Source organism: Cladophialophora carrionii, assembly GCF_000365165.1.
Source record: "Cladophialophora carrionii CBS 160.54 unplaced genomic scaffold supercont1.3, whole genome shotgun sequence".
Classification (NCBI taxonomy): domain Eukaryota; kingdom Fungi; phylum Ascomycota; class Eurotiomycetes; order Chaetothyriales; family Herpotrichiellaceae; genus Cladophialophora; species Cladophialophora carrionii.
The window spans coordinates 213,956-227,450 of record NW_008481828.1 but is presented as its reverse complement, the minus strand read 5'-3'; the positions used below and the strand labels follow the sequence as shown (position 1 = coordinate 227,450).

General features: G+C 52.6%; 6 protein-coding genes across 6 annotated transcripts; 4 read left to right on the top strand and 2 right to left on the bottom strand.

Annotated features, from left to right (window-relative positions):
- Positions 1-971: 971 nt before the first annotated feature.
- On the top strand, positions 972-2,879 carry G647_03467 (uncharacterized protein; the record flags this gene model as incomplete). Its single annotated transcript, XM_008727812.1, has 1 exon — positions 972-2,879. The coding sequence occupies one exon, from the start codon at positions 972-974 to the stop codon at positions 2,877-2,879; it is 1,908 nt and encodes a 635-aa protein (XP_008726034.1).
- Positions 2,880-3,443: 564 nt separating this feature from the next.
- Positions 3,444-5,244, bottom strand: G647_03466 (uncharacterized protein; the record flags this gene model as incomplete). The annotated part of the gene is made up of 2 exons (XM_008727811.1): positions 3,444-3,647; positions 3,745-5,244. The coding sequence occupies 2 exons, from the start codon at positions 5,242-5,244 to the stop codon at positions 3,444-3,446; spliced, it is 1,704 nt and encodes a 567-aa protein (XP_008726033.1).
- A 788-nt stretch (positions 5,245-6,032) lies between these two features.
- On the bottom strand, positions 6,033-7,562 carry G647_03465 (uncharacterized protein; the record flags this gene model as incomplete). The annotated part of the gene is made up of 4 exons (XM_008727810.1): positions 6,033-6,128; positions 6,181-7,025; positions 7,077-7,251; positions 7,302-7,562. The coding sequence occupies 4 exons, from the start codon at positions 7,560-7,562 to the stop codon at positions 6,033-6,035; spliced, it is 1,377 nt and encodes a 458-aa protein (XP_008726032.1).
- A 401-nt stretch (positions 7,563-7,963) lies between these two features.
- On the top strand, positions 7,964-9,714 carry G647_03464 (uncharacterized protein; the record flags this gene model as incomplete). The annotated part of the gene is made up of 4 exons (XM_008727809.1): positions 7,964-7,969; positions 8,022-8,078; positions 8,131-8,736; positions 8,782-9,714. The coding sequence occupies 4 exons, from the start codon at positions 7,964-7,966 to the stop codon at positions 9,712-9,714; spliced, it is 1,602 nt and encodes a 533-aa protein (XP_008726031.1).
- Positions 9,715-10,330: 616 nt separating this feature from the next.
- G647_03463 (uncharacterized protein) lies at positions 10,331-10,665 on the top strand (the record flags this gene model as incomplete). Its single annotated transcript, XM_008727808.1, has 3 exons — positions 10,331-10,362; positions 10,413-10,527; positions 10,582-10,665. The coding sequence occupies 3 exons, from the start codon at positions 10,331-10,333 to the stop codon at positions 10,663-10,665; spliced, it is 231 nt and encodes a 76-aa protein (XP_008726030.1).
- A 399-nt stretch (positions 10,666-11,064) lies between these two features.
- G647_03462 (uncharacterized protein) lies at positions 11,065-13,489 on the top strand (the record flags this gene model as incomplete). Its single annotated transcript, XM_008727807.1, has 5 exons — positions 11,065-11,140; positions 11,189-11,256; positions 11,305-11,433; positions 11,482-11,715; positions 11,768-13,489. The coding sequence occupies 5 exons, from the start codon at positions 11,065-11,067 to the stop codon at positions 13,487-13,489; spliced, it is 2,229 nt and encodes a 742-aa protein (XP_008726029.1).
- Positions 13,490-13,495: the final 6 nt, after the last annotated feature.

Sequence of the window (13,495 nt, the reverse complement as noted above, 5' to 3'; positions counted from 1 at the left end):
CTCTCAATGATTTCAGGTGGCCTGCCCGACGCAAAGCTCGTACACCAGGTTTGCCGATAGGCCGTTTGTCTTGCCATTTCAACCACACCTCACTCAATGGCGGCAATGTGTCAATGCTTCGGTGCTTGGATATTCTCGTCACACTTCTGCCGTCTCGTGAATCAATCCAACAGGAAACTTCATCACGCAGCGTTCTCGTTTGTTGAAGGAACAGTGAACAGAAGAAACGTCCTTGCGGAAGGGTGAGCCAAAAATATAGCCATCGTCCAATAAGGATAAATAAATCATAGACTAGTTCATGTCCTTCTGACGCTGATGAGCCTAGCCACTTTTCAGGAACAGGAATAGGCCCACGGAAGCTGACAGTCTGAATCTGTGAAGCGCAGGTACTGTAGCGCATGCACTACCCAACGACTTCTGAACGGACTCAAGTCGCATAACATGCTAGGCTAATCGACTTGTTTTCTTGTCAGTAACTGGGAAGCTATACCACTGTAGCCACTCACACAATTGAAGAGGGGGCTGGGGATACTATTCCGCGATAAAGCATTCAGGGCTGAGACATTCTCGGGACATTCTCGATGACGCGAACATGCTCCCTACCACAGTGCTCGTACGAGGGGAATATCACAAAATACTCGGCAGACATGCCCCGTTAATAAAGGTGATGAACTTAGCTTCGGATAGATCCGGCGCATGCACCTAAGTTGCAATTCCTACCAGGGCACGCAAGGCAAGGAACGCTTCATTCACTCTCTAGTCACTTGCATTTCAGCTGCACTCGTGCTGTCCCGCGCTTCTGCAGTGACTCGCACCGCAACACCACTTATCGTCTCGGTGAGTAATTCGGCATGCCGGGATTCGGATCTGGCACTTGAAGTACTCTTTCGCTCGCCATATTTCCCGTCCTTCGCCTGAAACTACCTCCGTACTCACCCTCTGTCGCCGACCAAGGGCTGCCATTCCCCACCATGCCTGCAGCCTCGAGCCCATCTCGGCCCCGCCGCGCACCTCGAGTCCGGTACATTAACGATGATAGCGCTTCCGACGAGGACTTCGAATACCTCGGCGCAAAGACTCGCCCTACCCGCGCTGCTCGTCGAGTCCAGACATATCGAGAATCGAGCGATGACGACACTTCAGACTCATCCGCTGTCGAGACGGACGTTAACCAGGGATCGAGGCTTCCAACCCCCCAATCCGAGACAACTGTACGGCCACATCGTCCAAAGCGAAAACCGCCCGCAGTACCATCGAAAAAGAGAGAGGTTCCAAACAAGAGGCAGAAGACCCAGCCATCCCGCAGTGTGAGGAAGTCAACCGACGTTACCGCTGTTGTGTCGAAGCCATCCACACATGCGCGCATACCACCGTGGCAGACATTGCCGTACTTTGTCTTGGTAAACATCATGCAATATGCAGCCTACCCTCTTTATGGCCCCATGTCGAGGCAACAACCCTCAATCAACTGGCTTTGCACGACGGGAAGTATATGCAGATCTTTTCATGATGCTTGCATGGCAACTCTGCTCTACAGTCCTCCTCTGTATCCCCTGCAACAAGCCCGCGGCCTGATGACGCTGCTTAAGCGGGACCAGGATCATCCCGGCACCCTTTCTACTTCCTTCCGGTCGAAGATCCGATACCTGGACATCGAAGTCAAGCATCTCTTAGCAAAAAAGGGTGGGATTTCGTTAGACGAGTTAATCTCACTTACCCCACAACTCCAAGGTATACGCCTCTACTCGAACTACGACGACATGACAACAGTTAGTTGGGCCCAGCCGGCGTCGAAAAAGGTGCGCTGGACTTATCCGATTGATCTCATCAGACGTTTGGAGAGTAACAACGTGGTCCTGAGGAGCTTTGACTGGAATGGGAGGTTTCCGAACACAACAGATGTCCTTAAGGAGGCCATGGCTGCCCACTCCAGGCCGTCCTTCAAGCATTTGCGCGATCTGACTTTCCTCAATCTTACTCTCCCCGAGAAGACGGAGAAAACTGATATCGCCTCTGCACGGAGCTTCCTGGCGGTAGCATTGAAAAGTCTCTCGGCCTTGCGATCCGTGTGTTTCCGAAACTGCGGAATGATAGATGAATTCACCATGCCGATGCTGCCGCCGGGGCTGCTCCACTTGGAGCTCACAAATTGCTCTCATCTGACCTCTGAAGTCCTCGAGGGATACTTATCCTCGGCAGGACAAGGATTGCAGTCACTCAAACTCAACAATAATCAGTCCATGGATTTGGGCTTTATGGCCAATCTCAAGAGTCTGTGCCCAAGTTTGCAACGGCTGAAGATCGACATGGTGTACATTGACCCGTCATCATGGCATGATCGGGACCCTCTTTTTGACGAGCTGTTACCCAACGGACCTCCGACGTGGCCGTCCCAACTCATCACCATCTCTATCGAAAACATGCGGCAATTGACGGAAGCAGCTGCCGAAAAGTTCTTTGCGTCGCTAGTGGACGCGTCCGAGGATTTGCCATTCCTGAAGAAACTCAGCCTCAAAGTCATTCTAAAGGATGCCAGCTGGCGTGACCGGGCAAAAATGAGACAGAATTGGATGCCCGTGTTTGAAAATGTTTTTCTCAATACAGACAAGCCGTCCAACATTGTCACCAACACGTCAAGCTCCAAGAGGCCACCGACCGGGTCACAACGCCAAAGTACCCGGATCGCAAACGGCCGTCTGAAGGAACTCAGCATGAGTGAAAACAGCGACGAAAGTGATGCTTCAACCCAGAAGACTGGGCAAGCCAGGTGTGACGTGGTTGATTTGGTTATTTCCGATCAGCGTCCGGCTGAGACACAATATCGTGAAAATGACTTTCTCGACAGCGAGCCAAGTGACGATGAGGAGTACAGGGACTGAGCATAGAACAACTCTATTGAATGATTCTTGGATCCTCGAACGGGGGGATGAAAGTATTACATTATGACGGTCGCGATGAGGCTGTGGACATGACATAAGATATTTGCCTCTTAGATTGGTATTCTGATGGTACCATCGTTGGAGTCAAGCACAATAATTCGGGTCTGTGCATCCACGGCACCCTTAGCAAAGTCCAGCAGTCTCCGACATGGGATACTGGTCTGGTCCATTCTCCTGGTGAAGCATAGATGCGATCATCAGAGCAGAAATGCAACTGCTTCTGTCTATTGAAAAAGCCGCATTTACAGCAGCACCACCACCACGATTCGATACGATGAAGGACACGCTTGTTCTTTTGAAGCACACCGCATCGAGTAGCGAAGGGCGGTCCGTCATTTCGTGCCTAGGGCCAGCAGGAGCAGGTTGCGAACGATTGACTCTTGCAAAAAGTTCGATACACATACACAATAGGCTTCAAGCCTTCGGGTCGTCAGTGACCGCAATGACCCAAAGGGGCGTCCATCTTTATCCCTGCTTGGTCGGGGCAGGCGAAGTGCCTCCAGCTCAGCTCTTGACCAGCCCTGAAGGGACATTCACAACTTCGATAGGTACATGGTTCGCCCTCACTGCCGTCTCTGATGCCGTGGTCTGCTCACCTAGTGGCCTGAACCCGCGGTAACCATCATCAATGATACTTTGGACCGCCTCTCTATACTTGGCCAGTCCACCAAAGTAGAACCGTAATGCGACTTTCTTTCCTGTGACGTTCTGAGAGGATGTCGTTAGTCAAGCACTGGAACAATACAACAAGTCTACTCAGGCGTGCTGACTTGGTCGGTGTAGCGCACATGGAGGGAAGACTTACATTGCCAAATATCCAGGACGCGGTTTCTTTGAACAGGCTCCCTTCTGCTGCTCGTTCACATTGTCGTACCCATTCTTCTTCTGCCTCCGGGAGTGCCTCGATCACATCGTGGACAGCGGTGCGCCCAACTCGCCTACTTTGCTCGGCCCGCTCGATCATTGACGCAATCAGCTCGACGTGCAGTTCGATGGCGGGCGGGATGTTGCTGAAAGGACCTTGCGGCCCTGTAATCATGCACAGGTTCGGAAATCCGGGTACAAAGACACCAAGATAACTGGTCGGACCGGCCGGTTCCCAGTGTTGCTTCAACGTCTCCCCTGCCCTGCCGCGGATCCTCACGCGGTTGTAGTTGCCATCGATCGCGTCGAAGCCCGTGGCAAAGATGATGACGTCCATTTCATGGACGGTGCCATCGTCGGTCTCGATCCCCGTGGGCGTGATCCTCGTGATGGCCGTCTGCGTAAGATCCACGATCTCGACGTTGTCTCGGTTGAACTGCTCGTAGTAGCCGCCGTCACAGAGCGGTCTTCTCGCGTAGTAGTCGCGGGGCATGAGCTTCCGGGCCTTCTCGGGATCTTTGACGATCTGGGCGATTTTCTTGCGGATGAACGCACATGCTGCCTCGTTTGCCTCGCGATCTGTCGAGATGTCGCTGAACCCACCGAACATGAAGCGGAAGCCGTTGCCCTTCTGCCAAAGTTGTTCAAAGACGTGCTCTCGTTCCTCTTCTGGGACCGACTGGAAGGGAGTCGTCGACTCCACGAAGCCGAACCCGCATATCGAGTTGCGCACCTGCTTCATGATCTCCGGGTAATTCTGGTTGACGTGCGCCCTGTACTCGGCACTCACAGGGCCGTCTCCACTCGGGACTGAATACTGCGGATGTCGCTGGAACGATGTCAAGGTCTTGACCTTGCTTGCGATATCCGTGATGACCTGCACTCCGGTCGATCCACACCCAATGACTCCCACTCTCTTGTTCGCGACATCCAGCTCCGGCCTCCACTTGGCCGTATGGCACATCTCGCCTCGGAACTCCTCAATGCCAGGAATGTCAGGATAATTTGCCCTGGAAAGGAGTCCCAACGCGGTGACCAGGTACCTCACGACGAAGACGTCTCCGTCCCCAATCTCGACTCTCCAAACGCCCGCCTCGTCGTCCCAGTCTGCGCCCACCATCTCGGTGTTGAACTGCATGTATTTTCTGAACCCAAACTTCTCGACAACATGCTCCAAGTATCGTAACACGTCCGGCTGCTTCACGTAATGGTGACTCCACGGGTACGTCTGTAGATCCTCGGTGTCCCAGGAATACCTGTACACGAAGGACTCGGTGTCGCTCATGGCGCCGGGGTATCGGTTCCAGTACCATGTGCCTCCGACGTCGCCGGCCACGTCGACGACACGTACCGAGAGGCCGAGAGAGAGGAGCTTGTGCAGCTGGTAGATGCCGCCGAAGCCGGCGCCGACGATCAGGGCGTCATAGTGATGTTGGGCCATGGTGCAGCTGGTAGATATTGCAAACGTCTCAAGACACACACAGTCATTCGTCATCTTTCAACAAGCCTGTAGTGTAGATTCGTCGTCCCAAAACTCTATATAGGGCCACCGCGTATCCAACATGTCGGGCATCTGGGTCGCCTCTCCGCGAGCTGTCCTCCACAATCAGGCGCCGGATGCCGCCACGGGAAACGAAAACCGTGGAAAGCGTTGCCCATGACAGGCCACGCATCAATGCCATCCTAATCTGTGTATCTGCCGGCGGAAGTCTACTCTGGCAGCATTGCGCGAGAAATGATCGGCCGAAAAAGTAATTACTTATTTTATTAGCTCCTCCTCTTGACGAGGCTTATCGTAAACTGGCCAACCCCCCCCCCCCCCCCCCCCGACCCCCGACCCCCCAGCTTTACACCAACGGTCGTGGGATGATGCATTTTCTGATAAGCCCACGCATGTACTGTATATGCGTACGTACGTACGTACGTGCGTAGTTAGTAGTGAATGCTGGGAGCATACTTCAATCGTCTGAACGTATCTGGGATTTGTCAACAGACGCTCAATAGGCAGCACCTGATCTAGACTGCACACTGGATGTTGCTCGTGTAGCATTTCAAAAAAGCAGATTGACAGGCGAAAGAAGCAAATATCCAGATATGCCGGCATATAGAACACGCAGGGACATGATCTTGGTGGGAATGCAGTATTCTTTTGGAAATGTCTTCTTTGGGTCTTCTCCTGGTATTTACAAGTTTTACAGACACCCACTGCACAACGAAACCACGCCCTCTTCAGACCTTCAGACCAATTTCTTCGGCAAAAGGCAACCTGAAAAGATCTCCAACTGCTGATACTGACGCCTTGCTCTCCAAGAGACCCTTCGCCGCCTGCACGACTGTTAGCATTGAAAGACTTGGTGGGAACAAATCTGGTACTCACTGCCTTGACCTTGTCGGCAGAAACCTTGCTGATTGACGACCCGATCTCGTCAATCTGGAAAGGTTTGCCACCTTCGATCAGACCGTTGCCAGTAGCCTCGAGACCAGCCTGTGTCTGCTGTCCAGCCTCAAGTGCCCTATACTTGGCCAGTGCAATGGCTTTCTTCATATCCTCCTCTGCGACGTCACCGGCGGCGACCTTCTTGAGCGTCTCAACAGCCTCTTTGCTGGCTTTTGCAATCTGAGCTGCATTGCCGGTGAGTGTTATGTACAACAGGCCAGCGTCCGAATACCCGGCATGTTGAGTAGAAATGTGCACTCCAGGGAAATTCTCCGCAGTTCTGGCCAGCAAAGAGAAGCCAGGTGACCATTTGATTGTGCTTTCTCCTCCGAGCAGGGCGGCGAGCACAGCGATTTCGGGCCTGTAGGTTGAACCAGCAGTAAATGAGCTAGAGCCTTCGAAGCCGAGGATCAAGACATTGCCAGATCCGTGAGCGATTCTTTCTTCACCACCGTAGTATTTTGAGGCCGGGCCGGAGAGCTTGGAGCCGCCCCGAGCGTCTTGGAAGAACTCTCCCACCCATCTGGAAAACTCCGAATGACTGGCTCCGTTGGCGACGACAGCGATGTTCTCCTTCGTGTAGGCACTCTCGCTGAACTTGGCAATATCTTCCGCGTCGAGATAGCCGAGCTGTGGTACGGAGGAGGTCGCATACAACGGTTCACCGAGTCCGCGATGAAATGCAACGCCGTGGACGGAGTTGATGGCCAGCGACAAGGGGCTTCCCAGAAGACCTTTTTGCGCTAACTTCATGACATTGAGAACTTCTTCGTCCAGTTCGTGGGCTACAAGGTGTTAGATATACCTTCCCGCGTATTGTTGTTCAGTATACGAACTTGTGTATCGAGTTTTGCTTATGACTTCTCCCAACAGCTCAGTGAAGTAAGGCAGATCTTCTCGGAGGAATTTGGCCCGGAGAACAAGACTTTCCCGGGAGTGGTAAGCAGACAGGTCGCCGCCTAGTAGTTCTGCTTCTCGAGTGATGCGCAAGGTGGACCGTCTCGTGGTAGACTGAGGTCGTGTTAGCTGTGAGACAGGAATGGCCCCCTTCGCTAGCAAACCTTGAAAGCAAACTTCTCCAAGGCATCGGAGTACCCAGGCAGAGGCTGATATCTGGTTCCGGCTTTCGCGACGACTGTGAGTGTGGTTGTCGGTCCTGGCAGATCTCTGCTGGCGAATTTAACACCCGCAGCATCCCCAGTCTCATATTGAAAGCTGCCGGAAGCTGCTGCTGCGAGACCTCGCCTCTGCAGGGAGCGGACGGAAGCGTGACGGCTACTAGCTCGCAAGGCCTTCGAGCCAAGCACAGCTGGAGAAGCCATCGTAGACGAAGTGTGAGGGACAGGACAGCGGAAATGTGGTGCAGGCAGATTGAGCAGAAGCTTGGAGGGAGTTGAGCTTCAATCAACTTTACAGAGTTGCGGCCGATGTGATTGGACGAGAAGTGACAGCCATTCACGATAGAGCATTTTGCCAAGCCCGCGGACCCGCCGAACTTCTCACTTCCTCAGCCTTGCTCGCTCACAAAGTTTTGTCTCGAATTAATCCCACGACGAGATGCCGAGAGGCTGACACTCTTTGGCGAGGCGTATGTGAGGCTGTTCGACTCCATACTGAGCATATCCAGCCCTGCAGATGTTACTGTGCACAAGTTTTTATTCCAGGACACGAAACCCGTCCCCAACCCGGTGTGACACGGTCACGTGTTGAGCGACGTTACACCATGGAAGTATGGACTTATTTGCAAGACCGGTGTATCGTGAAACTAACCCGAGTGCTAGGAGTTCGCAAAGCTTTGCTGTCACATCGTAGAAGACTACTATGGTTCATTCCTTGCTGTCTGTTTGTCCCGCCCCGACAGCTGAGGCCACCACTAACTTGTGAGCTTAGCAAATCTTTCGGCAGCTCGCTCAGCTTGGCCGATTGTCTGTTCAGCAACTCGCCCAGAAATGCCGTCTTCCACTTCGCCAGGTCAAAGTTGGTGTGGCCACATTAATCCAGCTTCGCCTTGTCTATCATCACACTACCTACGAAGGCTTGTCGACATATCAAGCGGACACCACCTACGCCTATAATATCATGCGCACGGGCAGACTCGTTGAGCTGGTCGAATGGAGCCTTGGGGCTTCTGCAGCGGGGATCATGGAAACCTTGGCTGCCATGGGTTTCGGTACAGCACATGAACTGGAAGCTGAAGTTCTCGAGAAGAGTGATTCGACCCAGCCGATGGATAAAAGTCATTTTCAAACACTGCTTAAACAGCTTGTTTCTTCCGGGTATATCAAGGCCGTCCGCGAAGCTCATTTTCAATCGCCGTCCGATCGCCGCCAGGACGTCGAACGCTCCCTGCGCGACAACGGCTTAATCCCAACTGGTACAGGGAAGAAGATTGCAGCCGATGCCGAGTCCAGAATCGACTTAGAGCTTGAGAGACGTGTCAATAGCAGTATCTCGGCATATGATGTATCGCAAGAACTCACCAGAAGCCCTACTCAAGTAAGTTCCGTTGTCTGTGACCAAAAATCGTACTAAACGAGGCAGGATAACACCACCCTTTCCGTCGACTATTCGAATCTCATCATTCGAATACGAAATGACAGAGTGGCTGGCATGGCCGAGAAGATTTTCGGCAAACAGATTGCACAAGTCGCACGAGCGGCATGTTCGCAGATTACTGACGTCGACCCAAGGTCGCTACCAGTACGATTAGTTGAAAACCCAGCGAATGCAGTACAACGGCTGGATGCTGCGAAGTTATGCTCTGATGTATTCCATGGTAAAGCGAACGGTGGTGGCAGGCCGAATGGGACGAACGGCCATCACAGTGACCAGCCGAATGGAGCCGCAGGGGAAGATCGAATCATCGAACATCATCTTGCAGTTCTCGCGGAAGGGAATTTCACATTCCTCCTACAGGAGCCGAACAACTCGAATTCTTGGTCCATCAACAAAAGGAAGTTCACCAATTTTTTACGAGACAAAGAGATTTATCGACTCATAGGCGAGAGCCTGACAGAACCGGCTTTGAGGGTCGTCCGAATGCTGGCTGACAAAGGAAAACTTGACGAGAGGACGATGCTGGATATCGGATTGCTCAACGCCAAAGAGCTCCGGAAGTGCCTGTCAGCCCTTCAGACAATGGGATTTCTCGAGCTGCAAGAAGTTCCGAAAGACCCACAGAGACAACCTAAAAATACCATCTTTCTGTACTTCCACGACGCGGAACGAGTACAGAAAGTCTTCTTAGACAAATTGTACAAGACAATGTCACGGATGTATGAGCGCTTGCATCTGGAACGGGAGAAGGTTGCGTCAACACTCAGCAAAGTCGAACGATTAGAAGACGGCACTGAAGTGGAAATACTCCCGGCCGCGGAGCTGCAAGAACTGTACAGATGGAGGCAAAAAGAGTCCTGGTTCACGACGGAGATCCACCGCATCGACGAGTCGATTGCCATTCTTCGAGACATATGAATCTGCAGCATCAGTCTTAGAGTGCCCCGAGGCAGGAATTACGCATTGCGAACGGGCAGTCAACGGTATCACTGTGGCAAGGAGCACAGGAACTAGACATCTCCCTCCACTGGGATTCAGAATTGCCATTGAATATGACAATCTACGGGAAAAGTACCGTTGCTAGTAATACCATCTCATCAACCAACGCGGACTGACGCTGTACACAAGCAGCAGTGCTTTCCTCGATGAGTCCAGCAGTCTGTACTCTAGTTTCGCTGAGCCACGACATGGTCCGCCCTTTGCTTTAGTTACGGACTCTTGGCGCACGGTGTATACCTTTATCTCTCCTGTTGGATTTACTATGTGTGGAGAAGCTACAATCTCTACGATCAAATCTAAAAATACATACCTGCTCTCTCAACAAGATGCGTTTGCATATTGATTGCGTGGATTCCGCGTTAACGTACCGGCAAGGCTGCACGACTGACGAGGCTGCACGGATATTCACTTTTACCGATCCGGACCTTGGCAGGCTGGAGCTTCCGTTTGAGCATTTGGCTCGCAGCTCACTCTCCAGGATACCAAAGTCACCAACGCAGCTCCCCTTGTGCCATAACCTCGACAAATTCTCAAAATGGGGTTCGAATGGAAAGCAGCCGGTCTCACGTATGGCGGTTCGATCACACAGCGCGAAGCTCTTCCACTGACATTGACAGCTACAACCGATACCTCGCAGTCGCTGCACGAGTTGTCCGCAGGTCACTGAAAGAAGGACCCCGGCTACAAGCTGAGAGAAGAGGCGAGATGGACCTGAGATTCGCAAAGTGGCAGGTGAGCTATTGCTCAGGAGGTTCCGCAACGAGGACGCAAACTAACAGGCGGTAGAATGGCAAACAGGGAGAGAACAGAAACCTTGGTGCTGCGAATGCCGACGCCATGGCCGACCACGCAACGGGAGAAGCAAAATAGAGGAGGGACAGCAAGAAGCTAGATCAGTTCAGGGCCTCTGAAGATGCGTCCAGGCTGGACATGAAAACCTGTACATATTACATCGAGGGTCGCGTTGCAGGAAGTTTGCATGCACGGTCCAAGGCAGTCCCGCACATGACATTTGAGAGCTTTCCTGACCGCTGGCCTGTCTCTTCCAAAGTCTTTTCTCATATGCATACCTCATAAATCCCGCACACTTACATAGGGCACGTACCGGGTACCTCCTCGTGTCTATAGTTCCGCTCCCGGTGGCGTGTCCACATGGCAAGAGTAATCGGTACTGTACCCATGCGCATTCGGAAGGGAGAGAAAATTATAGACCCTTGAATCAACACCAACCTTCTTCCCTTGATTACATCTCAAGAAGCAGCCGACGCCATGGCGCACACACGAATAATACACCCGAATGTTCAAGTAAATGAGATAACCAGAGAATTCCGCAACGCTGCCTCAAGTCCGTTGGCCGTCTGATGGTCTCTCTCAAGACTGACAGCATTTGCAGAATTGGCGCCCGGCAAGCTGATCAAAGATGAACACTTTACATTGTTCGAGGCTGTCAGTGCCTTGGAGGTAGGCAGTACCAGACACAAACAACCACACGCCTTAACGAGTCTGCAGATTGGAGATCCCAAAATGGACAGCGGATGTACGGCTTTTGATCCCGAGAGCGACGAGGAATTCGATCCCACGAAGGCCTTGTCAGCAGAGGAAATCATATGGCTGATGGATGAACTGATGTACCGTGAGGTGAGTGGTTCGTTACATTTTGTGGAACGGTTCATGACGCTCATTCAGGTAGCATGGCAAATGGGTTATCCCTTGTCCCAGACTCTCTTCACGTCGGTCCATATCGAACGGCTACTGTGGCCAGAGCCGAAGCGACTCTCTGATGCAAGTTTCTGGCGGCATGATCCAGTTCCAGCAGTCATTCCTTCGTTATTGCGCGATGTCTTCCAGCCTTACTGTCTGGGCTTGATCAAGTGTTGCGACCTGGTACTCTCGATGGTGACGAGTCAGCATTACTACGAGGTACGCGTCTTGCTATGAGTAATTTGCGACTCCTGAATCTGACGGAGCCAAGGAAGAAGACTTTGCCACGCAGATTTTCAATCGCCCGTTGCTGCACGATTTCTCGGTGGGAGAAGTGATGGACTCATTGGAAGCTGCTCGCACTGGGCTCGATCACAGCGAGCTTTCCTCACACTTGACGACGGCATTGTCAAGCCGACTCGAGGCACGGTCTGCTCTCCTGAAGCTCTTCCACGAATGCGAGTGTGGGGCACGACCGAGCCTTTCGACTCTCGAAAGACATATTGCATTGATCAGGACGATTGAGAATAGCGCCTCCCTTGGACGGCCAACCTCTGCTGTCGCATTCACCCTCAAGATTCAACGGCGATTAGCGAGTAGCGTACCTCCGAGGCCAATGATCGTTGTCGACAAGGGGAAAGCCTTTCCATTCCTCCAAAAGCTTCTGACTGATGCCACTACAGCTTTTCAAATGCTGGACATCTCCTCCAGTTGTGATCTTCTGGTTGCCTACCAGAACTTCATGGCGCAGGAACCACAACCGGCTGTGTATGTCCGAGCTCTCCTTCAATCCTTTCTGAGCCTCAACGGAGCGGTAGTAGGCCGATTCGCCTTCAAAGACTTCATTGTCCACGACATCGGATCTCTTGTCTTGCCCGGGGAAGCGCTACTCGATCCCGGTCAAATGGATGATCTTCCGGAGGACCAGCAAATAGAGCTTGGGTCCCGAGTGGACTTGTTTGTGGACCGGTGCAGCCAGTCATTTCTCAATCTCTTCCGGACGCTGTGTCTCAATCGTTGTCGAGTGAGACGTACCATGTGCCATGCAGCGCTCGAGTGGGATCAGATTCAAGCGGAGGCAGAAGACCTTGATGGAGTGGTCCAGTCCATCCTCAACGAACCAGCCAGACCGTACCTCGCTGGGGAAGAACCCACCTTCTCATATTCGTTCAGCAGTTGGGTATATCACTACAAACTTATCCAGCTCCGCACCGTCCTCCAGATGGGCTTTGAACTCTCCATCTACGCGCCCCACGAATTTGCGGGCATGTACTGGTACCTGTCTTTCCTCTCCAGCACGCATCTCAACCACTTGGAGAGGATCACTTTCTTTGTCGCATCCCGACAGCGTCCAACCTCGTTAGGACAACAAGAAGCCCAGACAACACTCCAGCTGCTATATCGCCATTTTACCTGGCTCAAGGCGGTAGAAGCTATGGCAAAAGCGCTGCACAGAGTCTTTACGGTTCTTCAGCGCCACGGCCACTTTCGCAAGTCTACCGATGCATATGCTACTGATGCGCTACGATATGAGCTGAGAATGCGACCATTCCTCCATGTGTCCATTCCAGAACCGATCGATATGGACGTAGCCCAGCAGTCATCGTCCTTACGTGGACTTTCAAGTGAGAAGTTGATCACTCAGGCCTCGAACCTGGTCCAAACTGCCAGAAAGGCGTGGGATGAGGTGTTGAAAGGTGGCTGGAACTTCCACCCTTTCGCGCAGGGAGACTCCAAAGCAGAAATGGCACCGGGAGGAAGCAGCAAGCCACCAGGACCGGTAGTGGAACGGGAATGGACCCAAGACGTACGAAACTCAATGAAGGCGTGCATAGGTACAGGAATTGTGGTCACCACGCTCGGCACTCTCCTACAAACCAAGAAGACTACTGGTACAGCAGTGAACATCACGAGTCTGAAGGTGGAGATTCCACCGGTGGGTGACCGGAGCCGGTGGCATGTGAGCTGGCCCGTGCCAAAGCTTCAGAGTTGACGCGGA